The following is a 26,850-nucleotide window of genomic DNA, read 5'->3' as shown; positions in this document are numbered from 1 at the left end:
ATGCCATCTGCTGGTGATGGTAAGCAAGTGAACATTTGAAACTAATCTGGTAGTGCTGAACAGATGCATCTCCAGCAGAAGACGGTGACAGCAACAGGTTTCTGACAGTTTCTGACCATTTTTAACTCAAAGTCATTTTTTCTTATATGAAGAGAACCACCTGCAGTTAGTTTGGCAACCTCCCAGCAAGGAGTAATGGGAGCACTATTATTGCAGGCACTGCCTCTAATACTCCAAAGCCACAGGGGCCCCTATTGTATACAGGCTGACTTTTCTAAGTATGAAATCCTTATACTGATTTAGAATTCCCTTGATATTTGTTAGGCATCGTAAGAGTGGGGACTGAATTTATTGGTTCAGATTTAGTGTAATTTCACAGCAGGGTCCCAAGAAAATAGTCTGCAATGTTCAACATATTACTTTAATTTTCTCAAGACACCTTTTGTTGCTTTTCCAGATAACCTTTGAAATTACAAGGTTTTTTTATAAGGCCTTTGAGGAAATGATACTAAGACATTATTAAAGGAACTATTTGTTTGGCCGCAATCTGCTAATTTGTAGATGCTTTGTTAGCCATGTTGTGCAACATGCTGTTGCACTTAAAGTAGAGCTACAGAATGTAGTAGTTGGTTTAGGCTAGATGTTAAGAAAATTTCACTGAAAGACTAGTCAAACATGGTAACATGCTGGCCAAGGCGGTGGCTGAGTCACCATCCCTGGATATGTTTAAAGGTTGTCTAGATATGGCACTTAGCAATACGATTTAGTGGTGAGCTTTGTAGAATGGGGTTAAGGTTTGGACGTGATGAACTTCAGTCTTTTCCAACCTGAATGATTTTGTGACTCTAGGAAATAGAACATCTGAAAAGACAGATGCTGGGTATGCAGGAGGTAAGAAGCCATGTGAGGTGGAATTAAGGGGCTTTTAACTTGTGTGGCCTTTAGTTAGTTTGTAATTATATCTGCCATTTTTAGCCCAGCTGAAGGCCACCGAGAGAAGATTCCCACTCATCTTGAGTAGCTCCAGCTTGCTCCTTCATCCAATGAAGGGTGGAAAGCTGTAGGTGACCAGTAAGTGTACAGCAGTAGTTACTGCCCCAGAGTTGTAGTGCCTCCAATTTCTAGGGAATGCTTACATGGCAACTACAGACTCTTGAACTGACAGATGAGAAGTAGGATAGGAATGGGAAGGCCTTGATGGTAGTAATACATTTGTAGAAATGGGCTGCATGGTTTTATAATTGATGTTAAGTAAGTGAGGTATATTTACTCTGTTAAAAGAAATCCTGTTTGTTTAGATTTAAATGTTAAGCAGGGTTTAGGAAACCTTACAGGAGTGCTTTGAATGCACTGGTATTTATGTATACACTGGACATAGGGTATCTTTTGCTAAAATTTGCTCTAAAAATGATGCGGCTTCATACTTAATTCTTCTTGCATTAATCACAGATTTTTGAAATGATGAGTTCTCATTGATAGGATGATTTTTCTGACAAGCATAATCCTTTAGTCTATTAAACTTGCATATTTATTTGCAGCAGATACTAACCACAATCATAAAATTCAATCAATAAAACTTGAAAACAAATGGGAGATTAGCATAGGTACAAAACTGTGGGCATATCTCTGTGAAGTTTAGTGACCAATTTAAAGATCAGACTCAAGTGATCTAATTGTTTTTTCTGCTGTTTAACTTCCTGAACCAGTGAAAGTACTTTCACTGTATCACTGAATTGGTGTTTTAGGTCAAATTGCTTAATTACACTGTCATACTTCAGTAATAATGCAACATTGAGAGTGGTGAAGCCCTGGAATGGGTTGTGCAGGGAGGTGGTTGAGGCCCCATCTCTGGAGGTGTTTAAGACAGGCTGGATGAGGCTCTGGCCAGCCTGATCTAGTGTGGGGCGTCCCTGCCCATGGCAGGGAGGTTGGAACTAGATGATCCTTGTGGTCCCTTCCAACCCTGACTGAGTCTATGAATCTGTGATTCTATTTAAATAGGACTTCTTTTTCTTCTGTGAAGAAGGTTCACTATGGTGATTTGTGCATTCTTTGTGGGGAGATTCTCTGCTTTGTCTTGTCTGTCAAAATATGTATTTTCTTTTTTTCCTGACATTTGTTTTGTTTGACATTTTATTAAAGCAAGTGAATACCCAACAGCTGTCATTCCTAGATGTGGTCCAGCAAGTCCATTTAAAGGACACTTGAGTACTAACAGTAATGGTAAGTAATACATGTGCTTTCATCAGCAGATTGACATGGTTCCTTTTTTGAATTTATTTACTTCATTATTGAAATGTTTTTTACAATAAAAACCTGTGCATTGAGCTCAGTTGGTGAGGTTTAATAGTACTTGCATTTAGTACACTTTACTGAAAATACTTTTGAGGAGTGAGCTTTGACTAGACTATACTGTTAGCTAGAAACACTTAACAAGATATCCATATATATATGTGTGTGTAACATCTGTATCAGCTGAAATATAGATATGGTTACTGCTTACTCCTCACAGTCAGTAGTTTACATGAGCTAGTATGTTTCTGTGCCATTCTACCACCTCAGACACTTTTTTTCTGAAGCATAGAATGGGGAAACAAGAAACTTCCATGCTGATGTTTTCATAGTCCAATTTCAGCCCCTTCTCTAGCTATTTCTTGAGTTAATGGCTCAATGTGGAAAACCCCCCAAAAACAAACAACAGAAGAGACAGGATGCTTTCATGTGATAGAAGCTGCTAAAGAAAAATGACTGCCATTGGCACAGTAGTTTAAGATTTGTGGCTTCAAATTTTGGTTAATAACTGTTAAAAATTTCAGCGTTCTTGTGCCTGCCTTCATAACATTCAAATATCTTCTAATCTTACAGCTTTCTGCATTGGCTCCTGCCGAAGTCTAACTAGCCAGTACCTGATCAGAGATCACATGGTGGTTCATTTTAACAAAATCCTTTCAGCCAAAGGTAAAAATGGCATATGTGAATGAACTTTCTACCTGCAGATTTATCTCATTCTTTCAGAATCAGCTCATATCAAGATGGAACAAACCGGACTGTATGAAGTATATTTTTCTTCCTGTTCCATACTCAGACTGATGTCAGAATAGAGATACAGCTCCTACTTAATAATACTTTTGTATTATTGCAGTGAGGAAATTTTGTATGGAAACATTTTCCTGAAGTGCTACCAAAGATACTACTTTAATGTTAAGATACTTGGTGCTGTATTCTCCTCATTCTGATTTCGATGGAGGTCATTGGAGGTTTTCAGGAGAAGGTCATTGGAGGTTTTCAGGAGAAAACTTGATGGGGTGCATGGTGCCATGGGTTAGTTGTTTAGGTGGTGTTGGATTGGTTGATGGGTTGGACACGATGATCTTGAAGGTCTCTTCCAGCCTGGTTTATTCTATGTATATGTATTCTATGTAAATAATATGCTGAATTGAAAATCACAGAGAAAGCAGGTATATGGAATTTATTTTAGGAATGAATGCAGAGCATGTTCAGTTAAACTCAGACCACTGTGTCTTTTTGAGTTTAAAAGCATTCATTCTCTTCTGTTCCAATTTCAGTCAATGGCAAGAGGTACTTCTAAGGACTTTGGAAATTGCCCTTTGTTACTAATCTGTATTACTGCACACTAAATGTGCTAATATATATGATTATTTTTTTCATGTATTTTAGTGTTAGAATGTGCATTTCTCAAAAGACAAATGTTAAGAAATCTGGAACTTAAAAGCTTAATGGACCTGTAAAAGATTGTATGTTTCTTAATTACCCTATTCAAAAATTGTGCAGATTTAAAATGCTTACTCCATTATGAACTAACAATACCCTGTTGTTAGTGTTACAGTTGAAAACAAACTGTATTACAGACAAAGGTGTGTTTTTAAGGTCACATAAGGAGCATGAAGTACCATATTTAAGTCTCATGCACAGTGCTCAGAAAAGTCTGTTGATAGTTGTCAATGTGGTTTACAGTTCACAGCCTATTTTCTTTCCTTATGGCATAAACCTGTCTTGCGGATCTCAGTCCTGGAGATACTAATGCTAGGGCTTGTGAAGATGTCCTGACAATATAAATTAAGTGCATGAATGTTTACAGGATATGGGTGATGAGGTAAATGTTTTATGAATGCCTCCCAAAAACATTGTATGCTCTTTTTGCAGATATTGTCTTAAATAGGATTTTGGAGGTGGTTCTGCAGATTCCCTTCATCATCTCTCCTTTTTTTTAATGTCTGGTTTAAGGAGAGGTACACTGGGACTACGAATTCTGCCAGAATCCATGCACTCCCGTATACTGTCACCTCTACCATGTAACATACTTGCTCTCCCAGATGTGCAGTTAAATGCCATCAGCACAAAGTGTATAGAAACCTCTTGTCCTTAAGGAACTTTCATTTAAATGATGATTCTTCCTTCAAATACGTATTTGACTTTAATGTCTTTATCTCAAAAATGCTGTGACTGTATTAATATCAATCTAATACTTTAAATACACAGTAACTAGCATATTTTAAAATAGAGAAAAATTGCCATGTGCTAATTAAATTAGTCTTGTTTCTGTGATGTTTTATTGCTACTTTTTTTCTAGTCACCACGAATGCTAAGTAAAGATTGAATCACTCACATTTATTTGTTTCTTGTTTTTAGCTGCCGTAGACTGTTCAATGCCCAAAAGTAGGCTGGCCAACATCAGACGTAAGTATTTCTGATGCATTAATTTTGCAAAAGCTTCTGTAAAACTAACTTAACAAAACAAAAGAGCCAAAGAAGCAGAGAGTAACAATAGAATAAAGCATTAATAAAGCATTCATGCATCTGGTTCTTCAGCATTTCCTATACTGCTGCAGCTATTTAAAAAACCAGCAATGAATGTAATGCTAAAGTTAGAGATGGACCTAGTCTGTCTGGTGATCGGTTATGTTAAGGATCAGAATTAATTTTGCTCAGGATTCTTTTTATCCACACAGTTAATGGAACATGTAAGGAGAGTTTCAGCATTTTTTCTCTCTTCTGATATGATGTGAACTTGAACTTTTGAGAGGTGAGCTTACTAGTGCAAGGTCAGAAAGAATTTTGGGAATGTGGGCATCTGGGGACTGTTCAATTTCACAGAATAAGAGTCAGTTACAAGCACTCAGGCGCACAACCTGGATTAAACTGCAGTTACTTTTTCTAAGAGTTATTTCATTTCTTAACACTGTTTAAAGATATCAGTACTGTAGCCTTCCTGCATAGTGCTAGCTGAAGAAAATACTTTCAGATCATTGATTTATGGAATTCGGAACAAAATATATTAGTCAAGATAAACAGCAGTTGTTTCTTAAATTAACAAAGGTGTATTTCTGTTATCTTGTCTTTTTCACTCATGCAATTGGAGAAAGTTCTTCTTTCCTCAATAACAATTGCTGAGGTACTGAAAAAAATGACGTAGTTTTTCAGATGGAACGATAAATCTTGTAAGGACAGAATACTTTGTGGTTAGTCTCAAATCCAGTTAAACCACAGTGGTACTGCCTTGTAAAATGATCAGAATAACTGGAGCTGAAAGGAAATCAGTCATCCTTTTGTGAGAAAGGCTCAGCTTCATTAGGATTTTTTCAGCACTTCTACATGCTGGGTTGAGACTGAAATAAGCAACAAGCTGCACCAGAATCAAAGATGCTGTATCTGGGCTTTTCTTTTCCTGTTTTTAAAAGGTGCAGCATAAGCAGCAGTGTTGTGGGGATGTCTTGTGTCTGCAGACTGCAGCATGAATTTCAGATTACCTGTTCTGCAGTCATCTGAAAAAAAGTCTTCCTTCTCCTGCTCCAGTTCTACTAAGATTTGCTTTGAAACAAGCATGAACATACAGAACTGGTGCAAGAAAGAATTTTATACCTATGTGTTTCTGTAATATATAGCTTTTCTTTCTGGGTCTGCTAAAATCTTTTTTAGGTTCCCTAATTAACAAGTATTCTTCCATAGCTTTTCAGGTCTTTGGTCTTTCTTCACACCAGGAAATGCCCATTTATTTTAAAATCTGCTCTCTTTACAGATAAAATTCTTCAGAGCTGATAGCTTGCGTGTTTCGCACCAGAATGAGTTTCCCTGAATAAGGACTTCATTTTGGGATGCCTTAAGCTTAACAGATGATTGTCATGACACTAGCAGGTGTGCTATAAGCAAGGAAATTTCCATTTCAGATAGCAAGGCTTTGTGTAATGTGTTTCTTTCAGTTCATCTTACTCAGGCACATGTCTGACTGTGTAACTCTGTATGGGTCACAAACAGAACCTTAATCTGCAGTACAAGGTGTGATGGAAGCACTTCACCTTTACTGCTGCTTTTGTGTGTACCCATCTGTTCGGTAAAACTCGTACACTAAATCCTAGCTAAATTACTCTTTCACCTCTTTTCAAATTGGGCTGGAAAAAGCTACTGCTGCATTTGATCCTACTAGAACGTGCATGCAACCAACACCATCCTAGATGTTTCCTGTTCACAAAGGAAAAAAAAAACAGAGTTAGCAAAGGAAGCATTTCATGGGGCAAACTTTCAAATTCTTTGTTATTGGACTCACTGCCTTCAATGTATTGAAGGTTAAAACTACCCAGGCATCCCTTATCCAGTGCCTACACTGTAGATGTTTAGAATGAAATTGCAAATTATTTCAATTTATTTCATGCCTAGAATTTGAGTGGTTGGGATTTTTTTTCCTACTGCTCCTCAAGAGCTACAGATTTCTGTACTGTTACAGCAGCACAACCGAATGTTCTGTGTTCCTCTGAAGTTTATGAAGCAGATTATGTGGAAATGGCTGCCAATAGCTCAGGTAGTGAGAATAGTGAACATGTACTGAGGAATAAACTAAAGGAAAAGATTTTTTAGAGTTTTCCAAACCCATTTCTTTTTTTCTTGATGGAGTTGGGATGCACAGTTTGTCCAGGCGCAGTTGCTGTATCAGTCTAACTGAATACTGGGGGAATTTCAATAGTCAAGGGGTTTATACCTTTATTCTTCAGTAGTTCTTTGTCTATCATTGCCTCAACTGAAGCATGTTACTACTTTTTTCCTTTTGTGTTCCTTGTCATATCTGCATCCCAGATAAGGTTTCCATTACCCCTCTATTTCAAAAGAGACTTGGAAAGGGGCTAGATTCTCAGTTTGAAATGCTGATTTATTAATAGCATAGAGTTACAAAACAGAATTCCTGCAGACAGAATTTAAAAACATCCCCTGAAAATGTGCATCATGTAATGCTAAAATAGCAGGTATTTCCCTTTGGGGTTGTTGCCATGAGTCAGTCATTAGTGTTTAAGAATTAAACATGATACTGTAGTTGGCGTTCTCTCTGGCCAACTGAATGTGTTCTGTCCTTAAAGTAGATTTAGTTTCCACTGTTCTTTTCCTGGTATCTTAGCTGACAGTGAAATAGGCGAGCTGCCATGCCATTGGGCTGGCAGTGAGCATGTTCTTGTATATTAGATCAGCCTTATTGACTTAAAATAGTTGTTAAAATGTGAAACTTCTTGAAATGTGAAACTTCTGTGTTCAGAATTAGTCCAAGCATGTTGATTGATACCAGTAGCCATTAGAAGTCTGTGGTTGTGGAATTTGTGCCAGCAAGCTTGACAAAAGCTATGCCAAGTAAGACAGCTGCTACTATACATGCTTGGTTTCTAACAGTACTAACTTTTCAACTGGTATGTTTAGAGGTTTTTCCACAGGGCATATTGATAGTACAGCCTGAGCTCAGTGATCAGTGTGGGAATGCAGGCCTCTTTGATACCAGGGGATGGGGGGAGAACAAGTGAAAAACTTGTGTTCTAAGAAGTTACCACCAGAAACCTATTTTGGACCAGTGGCACTTGAGTACTTGGGATTGTGAGATGGGGAAACACAAGAATTCAGATCAGTCAGTAATGTTGTTTTCTAGGAGGTTAGATTCAAGAAGAAATAAATTTTAACCCCCCATATTCTTATATAATTCTGTATTTGAATTTTTCATGTGATCACATATTTTTACGTTGTATATCTACTCAATGCTATGAAAAGCAGAGATTTGTGAAAAGCTGTCTTATTTTGTTGTTGCTGTTGGTTTACAAGAAGCTTTCAGAAAATCTCCCTGTCTTTGATTCTTTTCTGGTGAGTCTTGTCCTTACATGTGTATTTCTGAAAATGAAAGTTATAATCAACTAATGCAAGTTCTTTCAAGTCTAACACTCAGCTGATGCTAACATGTATGTTTTCAGAGTTTATGTCTTTGGAAAGTTCTAGTGTATTTATCCTGTCTGAATTTTTAGAGAGCAGGAAAACTCACTGTATAAAAAAAATCTTTTATGAACCTGTACTTTTAAACTGTAGTAATTTTACTTTCTTTTTACAGAAGTTACTTTTTAATGAGAAACTTTTGTTTTATGAGAGGTAGTTCATTTTAGATATGTGCATTAAAAATACATTTGTAGTTTGTAGTTGCATCCATCCACATGGAACTTCCCAGCCATACGGAATAGGGTAACTAAAGCATATAAACAAGAAAGGTCTGCAGTCTTGGCTTATAAAAGCCAAGAAATGGACAAAACATAATTTATTTTTGTATTTGTTTCAGAAGTTAATCATCATTATCACTGAAAATGTGTCCCTGAATTTTAATTCAGTTTGCCCAGGTTTACCATCTGTCCACTGGGGAGGCTGTTGCTTTAATACCATTTTCCCCTGTTACTGAAGATCACAAAATAGCTATAGCATACCAGCAAACAGGAATGAAATTGTGCTTTTCACTTATTCTTAGCATTGATTCAGTACAACGTGTTTAATTTGTTCTTGAGGACTGTCCCAGTGGTACTCTGAGACAAAAGCTACTGTCCAAGACCACATAGAAGCCAGATGGACCTCTCTTTAAGGTATACAAATGGAGGTTTACCTGATCAGGCTCAGAAGTTTTCTTTGGCGTTAGTGCAGCATTCCACAGATGCTGTGTAGTAGGCTGTGCACAGGCTGCTGTATTCTTCATATGCCTGACAGAAGTATCTATGAGATGTCTGTCAGATGAGGACCCCATATGAAAATCAGAGGGGGATGGTTTTGGGTTAATTTCCTCTCCTGAAATTCCTCTGAAGGATTCATCTCTCACTCTTAGGCTTTACTGACAAGCTTTAGCAATGGCCAGATTTTGCCATTAGTAGCTTTGCCAAGCACTATCACGTTTCTGAACACATACTCTGATACAAACAGTGCTTTATATTTGATACCAGCAAAGCTGTGGTATCAAGCCTTTAATACATTTTTGTCACCTTTTTTCATCTCTTATTGGATGAAACTGTGCTACTGATAACTAATGTGCAGAATCATCTCTTAAGAGTTATTAGAATTTTCCTGTTAAGAAATTTAGATACAGGTTTGTGAGAAACCCAAACTTCACATCCAGTGCCAAAATCCAATTTGTATTTGATGAGGTCTTGCTTCACGTGCTTAAATCATGGTGTATTGGGGATTTGTGTACAGCTAGGAAGCTGATAGTAAAAGTTCTTACAGAAGGAAGAGCTTGCTTCAGAAAGAATATCACCAATTGATACGCTGAACGCTTTAATTGTGGTCACTGCAGGCACTTCCAGCTCAGCAGAAATTAGATTGATGTTTGCAATTTTTATTGATAGGAGAAATAATAACCACAAGTGTTTTACTGAAAAAATAGCTGATACAGGAACAGTGGAGAAATGATCCATTTTGGACAACTTTTGGAGATAACGTTGTTTTGCAAGTTGAACACAATTTAAATCTAACAATATTCCATATTTACACAAAATTAAATCATTTGAAGGCTACCTGCCAATTGTACTCTGATGTGACATATGATAAATACAGAGATTGGGAATTCAGTCACTGTCATTCCAGATCATGCTGTCCTTGTAAGTGCAGAGCTTTCAAGCTGCTTAGGAGCGTGGTGTGTATGATTACTTTGTTCCTTCCAGGTTTATGACATTTGTTTTATAATTTTAAGCATGTGTGTAGAAATCCTGCTGCAGCCTGAGCTTAAGGAGTGAAAAATCAAGCCTATAGAGGGAAATGTGATGACATGATCTCTGCTTTGGAAACGTGGGGTGCTCTTTGTGAAAAAGGCTCTTGCCTAGGCAAAAGTACTACTGTGACAGACTGATCAATGTTTTACAAATTGCTCTTTATGAAGTGTGCTACAGTTTAACTTCTAAAATTCATGATCTTTCTTGTGCTGCTTCTCACTGACAGTAGAATGAAGGGAACGATTCATGGGGTGAATTAAGTTGTGAAATTTAGCCTCACAATCTGACTTTATCTGATAAAAATCACTGCTTTGTTTATATTCTAATACATCTTTGTGGTGGTGTTGAGTGCAGCAATTAATGAGATGCAATAAAATTTGAAGGCTTTAACAGGGACTCATGTTAGTTGTATCTATAGACTGCAATTTTTCATTTCAAAACATTGAGTTTTCCATTTTTAGAGATTTAAAAAAAAAAACCCACCACCCCAGTGGTTTTCTCTTTTATTTGCCACATGATAATTATAGGCTTGAACTTTTCCTATATTGAACTCTACAAAAGCGGTATGTTTCTGGAGCAAATCCACAGTAAAATCTACCTGCAGTGAAACTGCTAAGTAGCTGTTAACAAATGCAGGTTTTGTGTAATGCAGTTGTTAGTATGCCAAATTCAGTTCATTAACCTCACTGAAACTATAGAAGCCATATCTGTGATTCATTTGAAGCAGAAGATATCTTCAACAGTGAACAACCTTTCCAATTAACAGATAAATAATCCCTCTTAAACCTGCATGTTTCTTCCTGAATGCTGGTCTCATTATTTGAGTTTAATATATTCACAGCTGCAGGACAAGTGGTTACATATGGCAGCTTTAAGTATCTTCTGCTCCCATCAATTGTAATTAATTCGTGCCTCAAAGATTCAGGTCACTAGTATGATACCATTTTCTGTCTGACTTAAGTCAAATGGAAAGACTGGATTCTCCAGTCCCTGCTAGGGAAAAGGACATAAGAAATAAGGAGAGGTAGGCACCATGCATGCTTTTGTGTCTGTATCCTTACTCTTGTCTGTGTTAACTCGATGACTCTCTCAGGGCTATTCTAACTTGTATCTAGCTGTCTGTTTACATCTTTATTAACCCCTTTTGAGAATGATTTCTGTATCTCCTGCTTTGCTGGTTTCATAGTTCCTAGCTGTTACAGCTGATCTAGCCTGAAAATTCCCTAATTTGGTGACTAGATGGGTACACTGCTGAGCTTTTCTGCCGTTCTGTTTTGCATATGCCTGCTCTGCTTTTCAGTATGCATGAGTGACTTTATAGCTTTTGGAACACACTAAATGAATTAGCTGAGCCAAGCTCGCTAGATGCCTGGTGTGAGGCAAAGACTTTACATTTCCCAAGCAGATGACAGTATTCCCAATGGATCATTCTTGACATCCAAAGATAGCATTAGTTGGCATTCTTACTGTTCTTTATTTCTTTACTCATGGGCACAAGCTGTGCTTTGGCTGAGAAGAGCTGGAGCACACAGTCCTGGAGGAGGTGTGTAGTGGTTGGCTTTTATAGCTTTGAATGCCGCTAGTAAAGGCATAGTTTGTGCTTGTAAATCTTAGATGTTATCCTGTAAAGAGCAGAGTAAGGACAACATGAGAACTCAGTTTTCAATAATATTCACACTGCTTTGCACTTTGCCCAGAAACTCCTGTTCAGAAATTGTATGTGATTAAGCCTGCATTGTCTTAAACCCACTTTTCACCTGAACACTTGAGTATAAGGAAATTTCTTTCAGACATCTGCTCACACATACAAAATTAGACACCCATATTTCCTCTGCTTTTTTTTGTTTGTTTGTTTTGTAGAGCTCTCATTCATTTATTGTATCCCCAGATACTGATTCAACACTAAGTCATCAGCATTTCACTTGAGCAGCAGTCAAGTTTTGAGTTTTACAATTTCCATGCATATGCACACAGATACGTTCTGCTGGCCCAGTGCAGTTATTCATCTCAGACATATAAAACTTCTGACCTGTAGCTAATTTTTGAGTGCTCATCTGTACCTTTTAAGACAAAGACAATTATAAATAATAGTAATTTAGAATAGCCACATAATAGTAGTTTAATGTAGGAAAGAAATAATTGTGTTTTAATTATTAAATGATACAGTATATTTTTCCTTGTTAGAAGGCATATTTTTAAGTCAGAGTTGTAGAATTTAGTATATCTTAACTTCAGCTAATGTTTTTTCAGTGATAAAAGCTACTTCATATTATAAACACTCTAATAGAATATGCTGAATAAATCAACATCCATAAAAGGAATTACTTTACATATCAATTTAAGAATTGGAAGAAAGAAAAATTAATTTCCCTGAGGAATGAGAGCAAGTATTTTGCATCTGAAAGAGTATTTTCCAGTTAAAAAGGGGACTAAAACATTTAATAAAATGAATACATATACTTAAATAATTCCTACAGATGAACATGTCCGTAGGGTTAATGTACACAGGCTAATGTAGTTTAAAGATTGATTAAATGTCCTCAGATTGCTGTAGTTCTCAGCTGTCTAGAAGAATGTACCACACCAATCTACAGTTACTTCTACTTCCATGCACTAAGTATAGTAGCATGTGAAAACTGGAGTCTACCAGAGTATGATATAAATACATTGTGGAACCAAAGAAGAAAGCCATAAAGGTCTTTCTGTCTGTGTGTCTGTATGAAACAAACTATTCATATACTTGTGTCTGTGTTAAGTGAATGTGAAACATATTCAAGAGTTAAAGCAGATTTCTCAAGTGTGCTGGCTTATATAAACCCCTTTATTTCCTGTTGGGAAATTAAATTCTTAATGTTTTTCATCAGCTTCATTTGGATTTTTCAGCTTTGTGAGTTTCATCTGTGGCACCTGAGTGCTCACAATATACAAAAACTAGATTATATTATGCACGGTATCAGATGAAGGTAACTGATAACAAACTTGAAAACAGAAAACGTACTCGCCTTTGGGGTCCTTTCAATCTGATGGCATAGATTTTTAACTCCTGTGCTGCATAGACATTGAACAAGGCCTTGGACTGTAAATCAATGTAGACTGATAATTTCCCCTTCTTATCTGACAGTGGCCCTTTCACAGTTGTCCTGGGTTCAGCTAGGATAGGGTTAATTTTTTCACAAGAAACTGGGAGGGACCAAACCCAGGATAGCCACCCCAGCCAGCTACTGGGGCACTCCATACCATACTGATGTCATGCCTGCTATATGGTTGCATGGTCTAGTTGATTAGGTGGTGTTGGATGATAGGTTGGACACGATGATCTTGAAGGTCTCTTCCAACCTGGTCTGGTCTGGTCTATTCTATTCTATTCTATTCTATTCTATTCTATATAAGGGGAGGGCTGAGCTGGGCAGATGGATTTTAATGCTGAGCAGCACTTGGTGTGATAGTTACCTTCTATATCACTTGCTTTTATGATACTTCATTACTGTTGTTTTTTATGATTCTATGATTCTTTCCTTACCTCAGCTCACAGGATTTTTGATTTTGCTTCTGATTTTCCTTCCCATCTCACTGTCCCTAGGGTGGGGAGGCCATATGAGTAGCTGCATAGGGGTCAGTTGCTAACTGGGTCTAAACTATGACAACAGTGTTCACCATTTTTTATGTTCGTGACCTGCACTTGCTTGTTTTGCTTTGGATTTCTGTACTTGGGAGACTACTCACTATTTTTCCATGGTGTGCACATGGTTTTTTTTACATATCAAATCTGCTAATAGTAAATGTGAATTTTTTTAATGAAATGCTGGATGAGAGCACAGTCAAAGGAGTTCTATCTGTACAAAATTGAGAGCAAAGTTGTGAGTTTTTGAGCAGAGTGCTCTGTTAGCAATACTAATCTTAGAATTCCTGCAGACCAGTGAGATGAGAATACTTCAGGGAAGCTAAGGTACAGCTTCAGCTACCAGCATACCCTTAATATTTTTTTCTTCTAAAGATACAGGTAATTTGTTATAGTTGTTCTGCACTGGAAGTGGAATGTATCTCAGTAGTCTGACTGTACTGAGCAACTGGAAACCCCATGAGGTTTTCAAGTCATCTAGGACATAAAAAAAAATAATTTTTCCTTTGCATCTGACAAACATTGTCTCTTTCCTAAGTTGCTGACCAGCAAAGAAGAGAGAAACTCAAAAAGAAGATAGCCAGGAGTGAAGAGAAAATGAGTGTGGGTAAAACTGCCTCCCGATCCAGCTCAAGAGAGAGTGGAAGGCTGCTGCCATCCTCTTTTGGAAAGGTAGATATTTTAATTTTGTTTTCTAGATATCATGGTCTACCAGCCTCCCATAATAATAGCTGATCACTGCAGCTTGTGAGGGAGACCCAGCATATTTCAAGCAGGAGAAAATAGATGAGGGTCTTCCTGACATATGCCCAACACCAAATGCATGTGTTGGCCTTCTGACAAAGATTGCAGGTATCTAGATAGAGTGCTTGTGGTAAATTCAGACTCTAGTTACACTTGAATTCTCTCACTTTCATCTCAGCTGAAAGTCCCTTGTCTGTCACTCCAGATCATTGTTTCCCAAGGCAGAACTTTCAGTTACCACAAATCTTCCTAGCAGAAGAATTGAGAATCTTTTATTTCCCTACAAGGAGCATCTGAAGGAGCTGGAATTGTTGAGTCTGAAGAAGAGGAGGCTGAGGGAAGACCTCATTGCTCTCTACAACTACCTGAAGGGAGGTAGGAGCAAGGAGGGGACAGCCTCTTCTCCTTGGTGTGAAGCAACAGGACTAGAGGAAATGGTTTTAAGTCTGTGCCAGAGGAGGTACAGGCTAGATACCAGGAAATACTTCTTCACAGAAAGGGTTATTAAACATTGGAAAGGTCTGTCCAGGGCAATGGTGGAGTCACCACACCTGGAGGTGTTTAAGCAGTGTGTGGACCTGGCACTTAGAGACATGGTTTAGTGTTGACCCTTCAGTGCTCGGTCAAGGGTTGGACTGGATGATTTTTGAGGTCTTTTGCAACCAGATTCTTTCTGTGATTCTGATTTTCTTGCAGTATCCAAAGTCCTGCTTTGGAAATGTATTTCTTACCTAACAGTATACTACTTGCTCAAAGTTACTGAAAATAAAAGAGTGCTTAAGCCATCAAAATAAGTCCTTTTCTGTCTGTATACATAAGTTCATATACTTTGGCTGACATTTCATCCAGATGTGGCATGTGTTTCCAAATAATAAATAAATAGCCTAGTAAATTGCATTCTCCTGTTCATCACTGTAATTGAGTAATTGCAGTTTAGAACAGAGTAATGTTTTAATCTCTGTTAATTTTAACAGCAAATGCTTTGTATGTTGTTTAAATATCTGTAGCCCTTGAGAACATTTCCAAGTAGTACAGAAAACTTCCCTTAGTTTCTTTCTGTGTTTTTACAGTAGGCAGTCCAAGTATGACCTTATTGCAGTACAGAGAAATAATGCTTTGAAATTAAGTACATTGCTCTTGGTTATGGATGGAAGCACAGGCATGCATAAGAAAAGGGAGGAAATGCTATGTTTAATTTTACACTGGGTTTGGTCTTCCATGTTACTTTCTGCAGACTGGGGGTAGGAGAAGTTTCCTTAAATTAATTCACCCCAAAAACATGTAAAGTGTGCTGCATAAATTCTCAGTTTTAAAATAAAAGATTGCACTTGTTGTCTTTAATATAGCATTATAACGGACTGTTGCTTTTTTCCTTTGTTTTAATATTTTGCAAAACAAAGTCTTTCTAAACAATACCTGTCCCAGGTATTGAAAATGTAGTCTGTATCATGCTAAGAGAAACTGCAGCCTTCCCTGTCTGCTGGCCTCAGGGTGTATAATTCAAGAAACTGTCTGAATTTGAACTTACCAACTGCAAAGTACATTTTAGAAAGTGATGTTGGGAGACTTGCCAAATTATTCTTTAGCCACACACATAAAAAGCAATTTTTGGATATAATACCTTTTTTTGCCTCTAGATTTTAATTTTTTTTGCTTTACAAATGCAAGGAATAATCCTCACCAAAATACTGTTTGCCGCTTTGTTAATCAAATCATTGCTTGCTGCATAGTGAAAAAAAGTGAAAATCTGTAAGTGAACCTTCTGCTAAAAGGGTAGGCTGTGGAAGTAATTGGGCTGTCATATTTTTATGCTAAGGATGAAGCCTTACTTAAACATTTGCCAAAATATACATTGATTTCCTATGCTTGTTTATAAACCGAGGGAGGATTCCCCTACATTACTGGTTAGATGTCCTGTAATGCATTGTGGGGATGAGTTAGCCATTCTAATTGTATTCTCTAGCCATCAAGATAAATCAATAGGTGACAGTTGGAAAACAAATTCTAAGGATGCCTATTAAAGCATATGATAATATAGAGGATATTTGCCACAGAGTAATCATATTACTGCTGCCAATGTTCCCGTTCCAATTGTTTTATTAAATTAGGATATTTCTGGGTTGGGATAGTTTGAAAATTATTTGAAGCGGTCAATCTTAAGAGTACTCTAGGTTTCCAAGGAGGTAATGGCCAGAGTAGAATGTGTGTAATAAGCATCTTGGAATATTACAGGAAGCATGTAAGAAAAAGACAATTAGAATTCTCCTTTGACATTGCCACTGTTAGAATACAAAAGTTAAAGAAATTACTTTCATAGTGTATAATTTCTTGATTAATGTGCATTCTGCTAAATGTATCTATTTAGGAGTAACATAAGTATCTATGTAAAAATTTAACAACCCTTGTAACTCTGACAAGGTCACTATCTGACTAAATTATAGGCTAAATACATGTTTACTGGCTTTGATATATGTGCCTGACTTTCTGTTTTCATAAAGGCTTCATTCATCAGCGTTCCTTGTCTCTGGTTTCAGTAGAGACTGTGCTTTGTGCATGGTAAGATCAAAAAGAAGCAGAAATAATTCTTCTATATAATACATGTTTTAAAAAGCTCTGTGGTTTAGTCAGTGTATTTTATTATACACTGAGCCAACTGTGAAACTGAAGAACTATAATGTTTCTTGGGTTTGACTGGCCTGCTTTTTGTTTTGTGCAAGGGTTTAAGTGCACAGGAGCAGTGAATTCTTTATCTGTTGTATCTAGCTATAAATGTAAAGTTACTGTAATATGAGAATTTGCTATGATATGTAATGATCTAAGAAAGTTGTCTCTATAGTGATAAACTAGATTTCGTTGCTGATTTTTTGAAATGTTCAGTGATTTTAATGAGAGTATTCTGATCAAGGAGACAAAAATACACCAGCTAAAGGCATGGGTTAAGATGTGATAGATGTTTATGGTGCATCATGCATTTCTCTGCTTTTAGCAGAAAACATAAGCTAAGGAGCAGGCTCATTTTCAAATGGCACAATAGAGTAGTCTTTGAGTGGTATCTACAGCAACTAAATTACTTGAGGCACAGTCAAGTGGAGGGGCAGGGAAAGCATAAGAAGACCTAGGAACATCCATACTTCTCTTCTGCTGCTCTTTCCCTGTAGTGTAATAATGATGGCTGATGCCTTGAGTGAACGTTAATCAAAACAGGGTGATGAACTACAGGTAGGGAGGCTGAAAGGGCTGCAAACTTTGTGTGTCTTTGTGGATGTGTAATTTTTAAGTGAGCATTTAGAGACTTAGATTGAAAAGCTTGAGGATTTATAAGCACCACATTTGTGAGTATCCACTTACATACACTCATGCTTTAATTAATTTAAATGTTCTCACAATAACAAAGGCTGTTTGACAGAATCTGGAAATATCATGGTATCTATGCATAGAATGGCACTACCATGTGGTCTTTTCAACAGCTGCCAGGGATGGACAGCTATATCCTAGAGAAATCTCCAGGTTTTTCATTTTTATTTTTCTGTACAAAGCTGATTTGAGCAAGATTTCCTATCCCATGTTTAGATAATCCTATTAATTGGCATTTCCAACTGCTAAGGGAATTTTTAAAAGAAATTAATCCATGCAAAAAGTCATTTGGAGGAAGGCTCCTCCATAGGAGAATAAATTTTCTCTTTTAACCATTTCAACTACTGTTGCCATTACCTTGGCATTTCAGCTCCCTTTCAGTCTTTTTTTTTCCTGAGGCTTACTTGATTTGTTCAGAATGACAGTTATGACCATCTGCTTGTACATAGGAAATACAGATTAGGAAACACCATTGACTGTTTCTAATATCTCTTGTTAATTTTACATGCAGCACAAATGTATGGCTATGTGAGTTGTCTACTCAAAAGCTTTCTATTTCAAGATTTATTATACTGTTATGATGTTAACAGCCTGAAGATGTATTGTGCCTGCAATAGTTTTGTCAGAATGAGAGATGGGAGTGACTAATGAAAGCAGAAGAACCTTCTGAGCATCAAAGAAAGATGTTTAGATCAGGAATATCACAGATTTCCTCTTTTGAAGCCTTTATCTTGGGGTAAACCTTTACTGCCCAAACAGGCAGACAGTTCAGCCTTCAGGTACACAAAGAAACAGTATCAGACACAAGGAACTACGCTGGCAACTTCAAAAATATTTTAAGGAGTGTTGAGAATACTGTTTGCCTGCAGTTTGTCACCAACCTTACAGAAAATTACTGAGAGTAAAAAGTATGCATCATCAGAAAGGGGTTATTTTGGCTCAGCTTACTGAGAAAAATACCAAACAGCAAACCAACCAATCCCTTTGCATTAGGTGTCAGTAACTAAGGATATTTTGGGGTACTGGAATAGCACAGATAGGTCTTACTGATGTGAGAGGAAAGTAGTGTGGAATTGTGAGGATATGACACGTTTTGACAGCCATGTGATTTGTGACTTTGTTTTGGTGGTAAACTGTCTGCATTTTTTTATTAGTCCTTTAAATACACTTTGGCATGTAGTAAATGATATATTCATCATCTCAAGTTTTAATTTAAAATATTGAAGTGGTTCTCAAAGAAAAAAACCAAAAAGGTAGATTCAAAGCAGCAGTGTTTGAGAAAATGCAGTATTTGTACAATAAGAATAATATTGCTTAGAACATTTAAGAACACCCTTTATAGGATTTGAATAATAGAAAATCTGTGTGTATTTACAAGCTATATTATTAATTAGCTTAATATGCTATACTAATTAACTAGTAATATAGTACTGTCCTACACTATAAAGTAGGTTGCAATGTCATGAATTTTCAACTAATATATAAGGATTTCAAAGCTTGGTTGTTTGATTTTTATTTTTTTTAACCCCTCTTACTACCTGCCCCAGTAGGAAATTCACAAGAAGTATTGATTGTCTTGCAGAATTCCCACAGGTACCTTCTTTTATAATTCATTTTGCCTCTCTTGTTGCCACTTTCTGCTGGAGCAAATCACACATCCAACCTTCAATCCACATCTTAATGATCAGATTGTTTTCAAAAAGTGAGGCATTCCTGAGGATTTTCTCCAGGTTTATATTGCACTCAGGCAGTGAAGCACCTCTAGAATTTCCTGGAATCCATGCTTCAGTGCTAGTGTCTCAAGCTAATTTCCACATGGATTAATTATAAGATCAGATTGGGCTGCAGGGTGAATCTGTGTCTTCTCAGCTGGCAGTTAGGGCTGTATGTCATTAATAAATGCATATCACAGCATCTGCTGAAGTTACATCTTATTGAATCCACTATTTCTTAGGCTTTCTATTGGGAAGTTATCCCTTCAGTGACTTAGCAACGTAATGCTTCCTCTTAATAGGTCTTACTTATAGAAGCACAGTAGACATGAATGGAACATGTATGGAAATTATGTCCCTTTTTCCCTTTATTCATTGTAGAATTTTATGGCCTGTCCAGGTTCCTCCTTGTCTTTCTGCTCTTTGTACAGATGGTGAGGCACATCAGCAACTTAATCTCTGTGTTGGTCTATTTAAACCTAAACATCCTTAATTGCCACAAATGCAGTGATTCCTTGACTTTTAAGCATTTATTGAGCCTTTGGATGAAAACTCCTGGTTTGATGTAGCTATCAATATTCTGTACAAAACATGTGTTAGTTAAGCAAACCATGGTCTTACTGTTCTCTTATTTCCAGTGATGAGGTTGTAAAATTTCTCACCAGTCAGGCTGCTCACTTTACAAAAAGTTTTCCATAGTTTCTACATAGAAAATAGCTCCAAGCTGGTAAGGATAACAGCTAGGACTACCAACTTGAGCAAAGCTGGTAGCTTGCAAAGCAATCAAGTCTTAATATTTTATTTTTATTTTTTTTCCCAGAGTTTCTTGGAAGTAGAAGACAGAGATGATGTCTTCCCCTGTGCTCAGCAGGCACAGTACCCATCAAGAGCACTGTCTCCTTACAGCGAGCATGGCTTCATTCGCTCCAGTCCAGTACGGTATGCCAGAAAAGGTTCTCGGAATACATCTAATGCATCAAACTCAAGTGTCAGTTCTTCAAGCACACCAAGAAAACGCTCTGGACTTTCATGCAATTGCTCCACTGATAGTTTCGTGAGCATCAGTCATTCGCAGAGGTGTCGAGGAAGCAACTCCAAAGTACAGAGTGGGGATCTTCTGGACAGGCATTCTGAATTCTTTACTGATAGCCGAAAGCCTTTTACTCCACGCACCTTAATATCAGGTGCTAAATCTCTGCTGTCAGAGTACAGGTACTACACTCCTGCTCGGAGGAAGAAGAAAAATCACTGCAAGCAGCATGCCGAAGCACAAACACAGACTGATATGATCAGGTACAGAGGTTAAAAACTTTATTATGAAACTGTGGAGTTTAGATGTCATCAGAACAGTATCTTCATAAAACCAACACATTTGGCGCTCATTTACACTGTATAAACCCAGAATAATACCTTTGAAATTATTCTAGATAGGCCTTAGCAAAAGTAGAGCAGAATGTGGCTTTTCCTTTTTTTAACTGGCATATTTTGTTGTCTTCTCTCTGGAGGAACTGGCTTCATTTGTACAAACTGGATTCAGATTGGCACTAAATCGAAACTGTAGGGTCTTGCATCTGCTGGGGGTAGTCATTCCCTCTATCTTTTCTTTGCTCTCTCTGGTATATAGTTGTGCTTTCTGTCTTCTAAAGAATTAACCACTGTGAGCATGCAAGTAGTTCCCTACTGTTGCCCCTCTGGTCTCATACTTTCCAATTCATGAACAAAGCATACAAAAATCCCTTTTTATTTTAAAGTTTTGAATACTGCTTTTCATTGTCTTCATTTTAATGCCTTCATATATATTCTATATAAAATATTTTATACAACATGAATGTCTTTTTCTTGTATTGAATTCCTTAGCAAATTACAGTTTTTAATTTAGCTTTGTTTGTACTGATGCTGCCTCCTAAGGAGAAATATTTCTTTTGTGCCCACATGTCTAACTCTGGTTTTGTCCTAGAACAAAGTCGGAATTTCACTGAAATTATTGATAGTTTTGGATCCATATTGCAACTGTTCATTTTCTGGTTGTGTGCTATGTTTTCCTGATGCATTTTTATGTATAGAAGCATTTCCATTCTCAATTTTGAACAATTATTTTGGATAGTTTAGCTATCCTTTGTAAACACCCAGCCAGATGATGACTGGATCACCTATGTATGACTGTTGTCATCCTTCAAAATCAATTATCACTTAGTTTTATTATGTGAATAGAAGTGTGACAGAAATTTTCTAACTGTCTGAGACATTATTGTACTAGTGCCCATTCAGATTGCTGGGAAATTTCCACAGTGGCAGTAGTATTCTCATCCTACAGATTTTGAAAGTAGCCTTCCTGGAAATCTAATATATCTCTCAATTTTATAGCTTTCCATCTTCAGACAAAGCACCTGAGAAAACAGTCAAGACTGAACAGCAGAAGATCACATTAAAGGTAATTCATCTCTCAAATCATCTGGACCCTTCACTGTCATTTTGGAGTATGTACTTGATCTGCCACAGCAGTATACAACTGATTTAATTTTCTTTATTGTCATGAGGTGCATTAATTCTGTAAAGGAGCGTTTCAGAAAAATGCCTGTAAACAATGAGGAAAAAATATTGAGGCATTTGAAGAGATCTTAGGATATTACAAAACTGTAAACTTCTAAGATTTTATGTCTGTGTTACAGGCTGAAGATAGAAGGTACACTGTCAATGAGCCTGAGAGGGGAAGAGCTGCTTTGTCATATTCCTTCCCAAGGTACCTGATTTACAGCTGCTTCTTAGGCTATAAGCCTTCACTACCAGATCTCTTTAAAAGTCTGTTCTCACAAGAATTTTATTTGTTAGGTTTCTCACACCAGTAGCCTTTCCCAACTTCAAAATTATTTTCTTGTGTACATATGAGTATAAATCTGAGCTTCCAGATTATGCATTTCTTATACAGTACTACAACTAAGTAATGGATTGGTATTCCAGTTAGTATTTCCTTTTTTAAAAAAAAAAGGCTCTTCAGACATCTGGCCTTTTGCATCTGTGATCTGCAGCAATTTAGACCAGAATCACATCCCACATCTTTTACTGAAAATTTAACTCTCTGATTTGGAATATTGACTACAATACAAGGACAGTTTTGAAAATCAGGCCAGAACCTCAGGGGTCCCAGCGGAGTCTACTCATTGCTGACCTAAAGGTCATGCATGACTTGCTGATTTTCTCTCTAACCTTTTCTTGTGAAGACATTTTTACCTGAGGAAAGAATTGTAATCTGAGTTTTTAAAAAGGCCTTCTCATGCGTAGGGGAGGTCTGTGCAGCATCTGAAGTGACACAGAGATGTTTTGAGGTACTAGAGCACTGCATCAAGAGGTATTATAATGCTTTCAGGCTTCGTTGTAAGCAGTGGATTTCCCTACTGGGGCAGGGCTTAGGGGTGTTCCAATGTGTTGTTTTTTCCCCAAGAGAAACTGGGGTAATGGCACAGCCTGGCACCAGAAGAAAGTGAGATGCAAGACAGGCTTTTTAGAATGTTGCTCTCTTTCTTACTTTCTGATTTTCTTCTTAGAGAGACATTGTCGTATTCTCAGCAGTCTTCAGCAAGGAGGACTGTGAACATGGAGTAAGTATGCTTTAACAATTTATCTGCTAGTTCACAACATTACAATAGAAACTATTCCTCAAAACTGATGAACTTGAAACAGCAAATGAAGGCTAAGAAGAAACTTGTTCACTATCTGTGGGAGAATTGACAAGACTATGAATTGTTACACAATGCTTTAAAATCTCCATGTGCATCTAAAAATTAAGAGAATTCATTTTAACTTCAGAAGAAAGATAGACATCTTCTCTTATCCCATGGTTACACTCTAAACATTTCCAGTTCTTTTTTGGCAAAACCAAATGTCGAGCGCGAAGGCATTCTGGCCACATTTCTACACTGAAATTTGATGAGAATTAGAAGAGGCTTGAGTTACGTTCAGAAACACTACAAATGCTTTCTTATTGGAACTCGGAAAAGCTATTTAATTCTTTGTGCTGTAGGACCATCTTGTTCTTGCTAACTTGAAGGGTGTAGTATAGGTATCATAGAATAGAATACATAGAATAAACCAGGTTGGAAGAGACCTTCAAGATCATCGCGTCCAACCCATCAACCAATCCAACACCACCTAAACAACTAACCCATGGCACCAAGCACCCCATCAAGTCTTCTCCTGAAAACCTCCAGTGATGGCGACTCCACCACCTCCCCAGGCAGCCCATTCCAATGGGCAATCGCTCTCTCTGTATAGAACTTTTTCCTAACATCCAACCTAAACCTCAGATCAGCTGTAAGTATCTTTCGTGACTATAGAGGGAACCAAAGTGACAATCTTTGGGCTGGATGACAAATTTGACATAATGGAAGTCATGCAAGATGTATCCCATTTTTTTGATCTTCTGTTTAGACTGGAGGATGATTTGGTAGAGTTCGATTGGATACTGTGGGATATTTAGAAAGATGCTATGAAAGAGAAACAACACTGAACTGGTTTCTTTTGGGGTTTTCTTTCTTGTTTTCCAAAAAGAACTCCAAACTTTTGAAGTCTCCAATTTAAAGCAATTGGCATCAATATGGCGTTAAGAGGTATTAAAATAGAGAGACATTTGATCAAAGAGGTAAAAGCTATATCTCACACTAACAAGGATTTTGAACATCAAAGAGGTGTTGTTTGAAAGGAATGGAGGCTGTCAAACAAGCATGCACATTTTTCTGAGCTTCCATTGAGGACTAGTAATTTTCAGCTGCAGTCAGATTCTTTAGAAGCAACTTTGGAAGCCTTTACTCAGAGCATCAAAGTGCAGTTGTGCACTGTTTTCCCAGTTAGTAAACCTTTCTTTGTGAGTGCAGAGCAGGTTCTGAATACTTTCTAAGATGTACTGATTAGCTCACTCAGGTTCTCTGTGCTAATTTATACCACAACAGAAAGCATAAACACAGAGCACCATAGTGGCCTTTCTAAGAGTCTAGTATTTTGCATGGTGTTTATGATTATTCAAATTGAAAAGGCCTTAGTTTGTCTTGATGGAATTAATTTTTGAAAAGTAGCATCTGGTGCCAAGAACTAGATAATCTTAATGGCATTTCCTATAAAGGTGATGGGAGCTGTGCAATCTAGTATGTATCTCTGTTTTAAAACATTCCACATTGGATTTTCTATTTTCCCTGCAGAGAGGAAGAGCTTTTATATTTACCTTTCATTGAAGATGTAACAAATGAAGTTCTTAGCCTTGGGCTGTTTTCTAACAGGTAGGTTACAGTTGTGTTCAAATTGGTAATGCTGGACTCTGTAGGAAAGGGAAGTAGTGTTCAGTGATAATTTATTTACTCTTAAGAATATATAGATACTAAGTTAGAATAGAACAGGACAGACCAGACCAGGTTGGAAAAGACCTTTGAGATCATCAAGTCCCTATCACCTGACACCATCTAATCAACTAAACCATGGCACCAAGCACCCCATCTAGTCTCTTCCTAAACATCTCCAGTGATGGTGACTCCACCTCCCTGGGCAGCACATTCCAGCGGCCAATTACTCCTTCTGGGAAGAACTTTCTCCTCACCTCCAGCCTAAACCTCCCCTGGCATAGCTTGAGACTGTGTCCTCTTCTGGTGCCGGGTGCCTGGGAGAAGAGACCAACCCCCACCTGGCTACAACCTCCCTTCAGGTAGTTGTAGAGAGCAATAAGGTATTCATACAGCTGTTGACCAATGCTCCCAAGTCCTCTTCCTCCGGGCAGAAATCTTAGTACTCCCATTCAGCTATGAAATAAAAATTAAAAACTACAGTAATTAATTTATGTAGGTCTGTTAAAAGTTGTTTTTCTTCTTGTGAAACCATTTAATTGTTCATTTGTAGAGTTCTGGAACAACTGTTTGAGTGTCATATACAAGAAAATAAGAATCGTTTGGATGAGGTAGGTACTGCCCCTATAATGTTTTCCCTCTCTGCAGGTGACTTCAGCAGTGTTTCCAAAACACAGTGTAAATGCACTGCTATATTTTTAGGTAGAGGTAACCATCTCTCTCCATAAATGAGATTTGGAGATTCACAGATCACAGTAGAACAGGAGGCACAGTCACAAAAAAAGAGACTCTAGTCAGCTCAGTTTGGTGACACTCCCTGTATAATTTAAACACAATTGCAAGCAGCTTCCCTTTCCTTATGTCAGAATTAAGCCCTGAGTTCTAGGCACACAGGCGCTGAGTACTCTCACCTCTTTCTTCCTTCACCCCCCAGAGTAAAATGCGCCACTGGTTGGATGTACTGAAAGCAGACCTTGGCTGCAGCCCAGGCAGCAGTGCAGAACTGATCCACAGAGGCTGGGAAGCCTTTGACTCGCTGGATCTGCAAGAGTTTGATACAATGGATGGGCTCGAGCTTACCAATGAAAGAAGTCAGATGCGAAGAAAAGCTGCAAAAAGTGAAGAATTCTTTGGGACCATGGATTTACCACTGAAGGAACCAAACCAGTGTGAATCACCAGTAATCAGAGAAGGGTTAAAGGAGACACAGAGCAATGATGACTTTTCACAAGATGTCACTGGAATGATGGATGGTGGGACAGAGTCTGATTCTTGCGTGAAAGCTGAAGAGGACCAAAAAACTTCACCCTCATGCGAGGCAACTTTAAACTTGGTCACTTGTGACAGTGATTTGGAAGCCACCAAAGAAATAGACGATCTTGAGGAAAGCTTTGCAGAGGCCCTTCATATCTCACAGGACTATTCATAATAGTAGCCAAAACTCATCTAGGAAGTAATGATAGAGAACTGTCATTTCTTAAACAGCAGTAAATTTATTTATTTTCAGTTTATTTTAGTTTTAAATAATGATAAAAACTCTCCAGCACTGGGCATTAATTAACCTCTGTATTAATGTAGAGTCTAAAGGATATCATGTCAGTTATTTTAAAAAATCATGTGTATTTTGTCTATAATTGTAGAACTCAGAACTTTTGAGAATATTAAAATTAGATTTATATTTTTAGAAATCTGTAATAGTAAGTTATGAAATATTTATTGGGGGGTGGTGGTGTTATTTGTAATAAATAAATTCATTGCTAGGGCAGTTGTGGTCCTGCTACAAAGACCCAAGGTTTTGTAATCTGCAAGAATCTAACTTAAGCACATCAAAACCCTGTATACAACATACCTGTAGGGCAAACATGAAGCTATTTGTCCACCCTGGGAGAGGGCTTTGTTTGTTGTTAAATCCTACTGAGGCAGGAATTCTTATAATCAACTTTTTTCCTCTTACTGTAGAGCATCAGAACATTCCTTTTCCTAGCATTACCTAGAGTGAAGTTAGCAATGAGCAAGGACAGGCAACTTTCTGAAGATAATTTGGTGCTGGTAAATAGTCATTCCTTCTCCAGCCCTCAACCATGAGTTCATTTGTC

The 26,850-nt window shown here is 37.5% G+C and overlaps 1 protein-coding gene across 1 annotated transcript; it reads left to right on the top strand.

Moving 5' to 3' along the window:
* On the top strand, nucleotides 1-26,472 carry SPATA7 (spermatogenesis associated 7). The gene is made up of 12 exons (XM_009904843.2): nucleotides 1-19; nucleotides 2,143-2,223; nucleotides 2,866-2,958; nucleotides 4,651-4,698; nucleotides 14,159-14,292; nucleotides 20,251-20,723; nucleotides 21,795-21,861; nucleotides 22,100-22,170; nucleotides 22,973-23,026; nucleotides 24,620-24,697; nucleotides 25,308-25,365; nucleotides 25,689-26,472. The coding sequence occupies exons 1-12, from the start codon at nucleotides 1-3 to the stop codon at nucleotides 26,181-26,183; spliced, it is 1,671 nt and encodes a 556-aa protein (XP_009903145.2). The 3' UTR covers nucleotides 26,184-26,472.
* The last annotated feature ends 378 nt before the right edge of the window (nucleotides 26,473-26,850 follow it).

This window comes from Dryobates pubescens, chromosome 5 (assembly GCF_014839835.1).
Source record: "Dryobates pubescens isolate bDryPub1 chromosome 5, bDryPub1.pri, whole genome shotgun sequence".
NCBI classification, from domain to species: domain Eukaryota; kingdom Metazoa; phylum Chordata; class Aves; order Piciformes; family Picidae; genus Dryobates; species Dryobates pubescens.
This window is presented reverse-complemented; position numbering and strand designations above follow the sequence as displayed.

Excerpts from the sequence above, each read along its gene's own strand:
- SPATA7 (XM_009904843.2), top strand. Across the intron at positions 2,959-4,650 it reads CAAAATCCTTTCAGCCAAAG|CTGCCGTAGACTGTTCAATG; the intron begins GTAAAAATGGCA and ends TCTTGTTTTTAG. Across the intron at positions 4,699-14,158 it reads TAGGCTGGCCAACATCAGAC|TTGCTGACCAGCAAAGAAGA; the intron begins GTAAGTATTTCT and ends CTCTTTCCTAAG.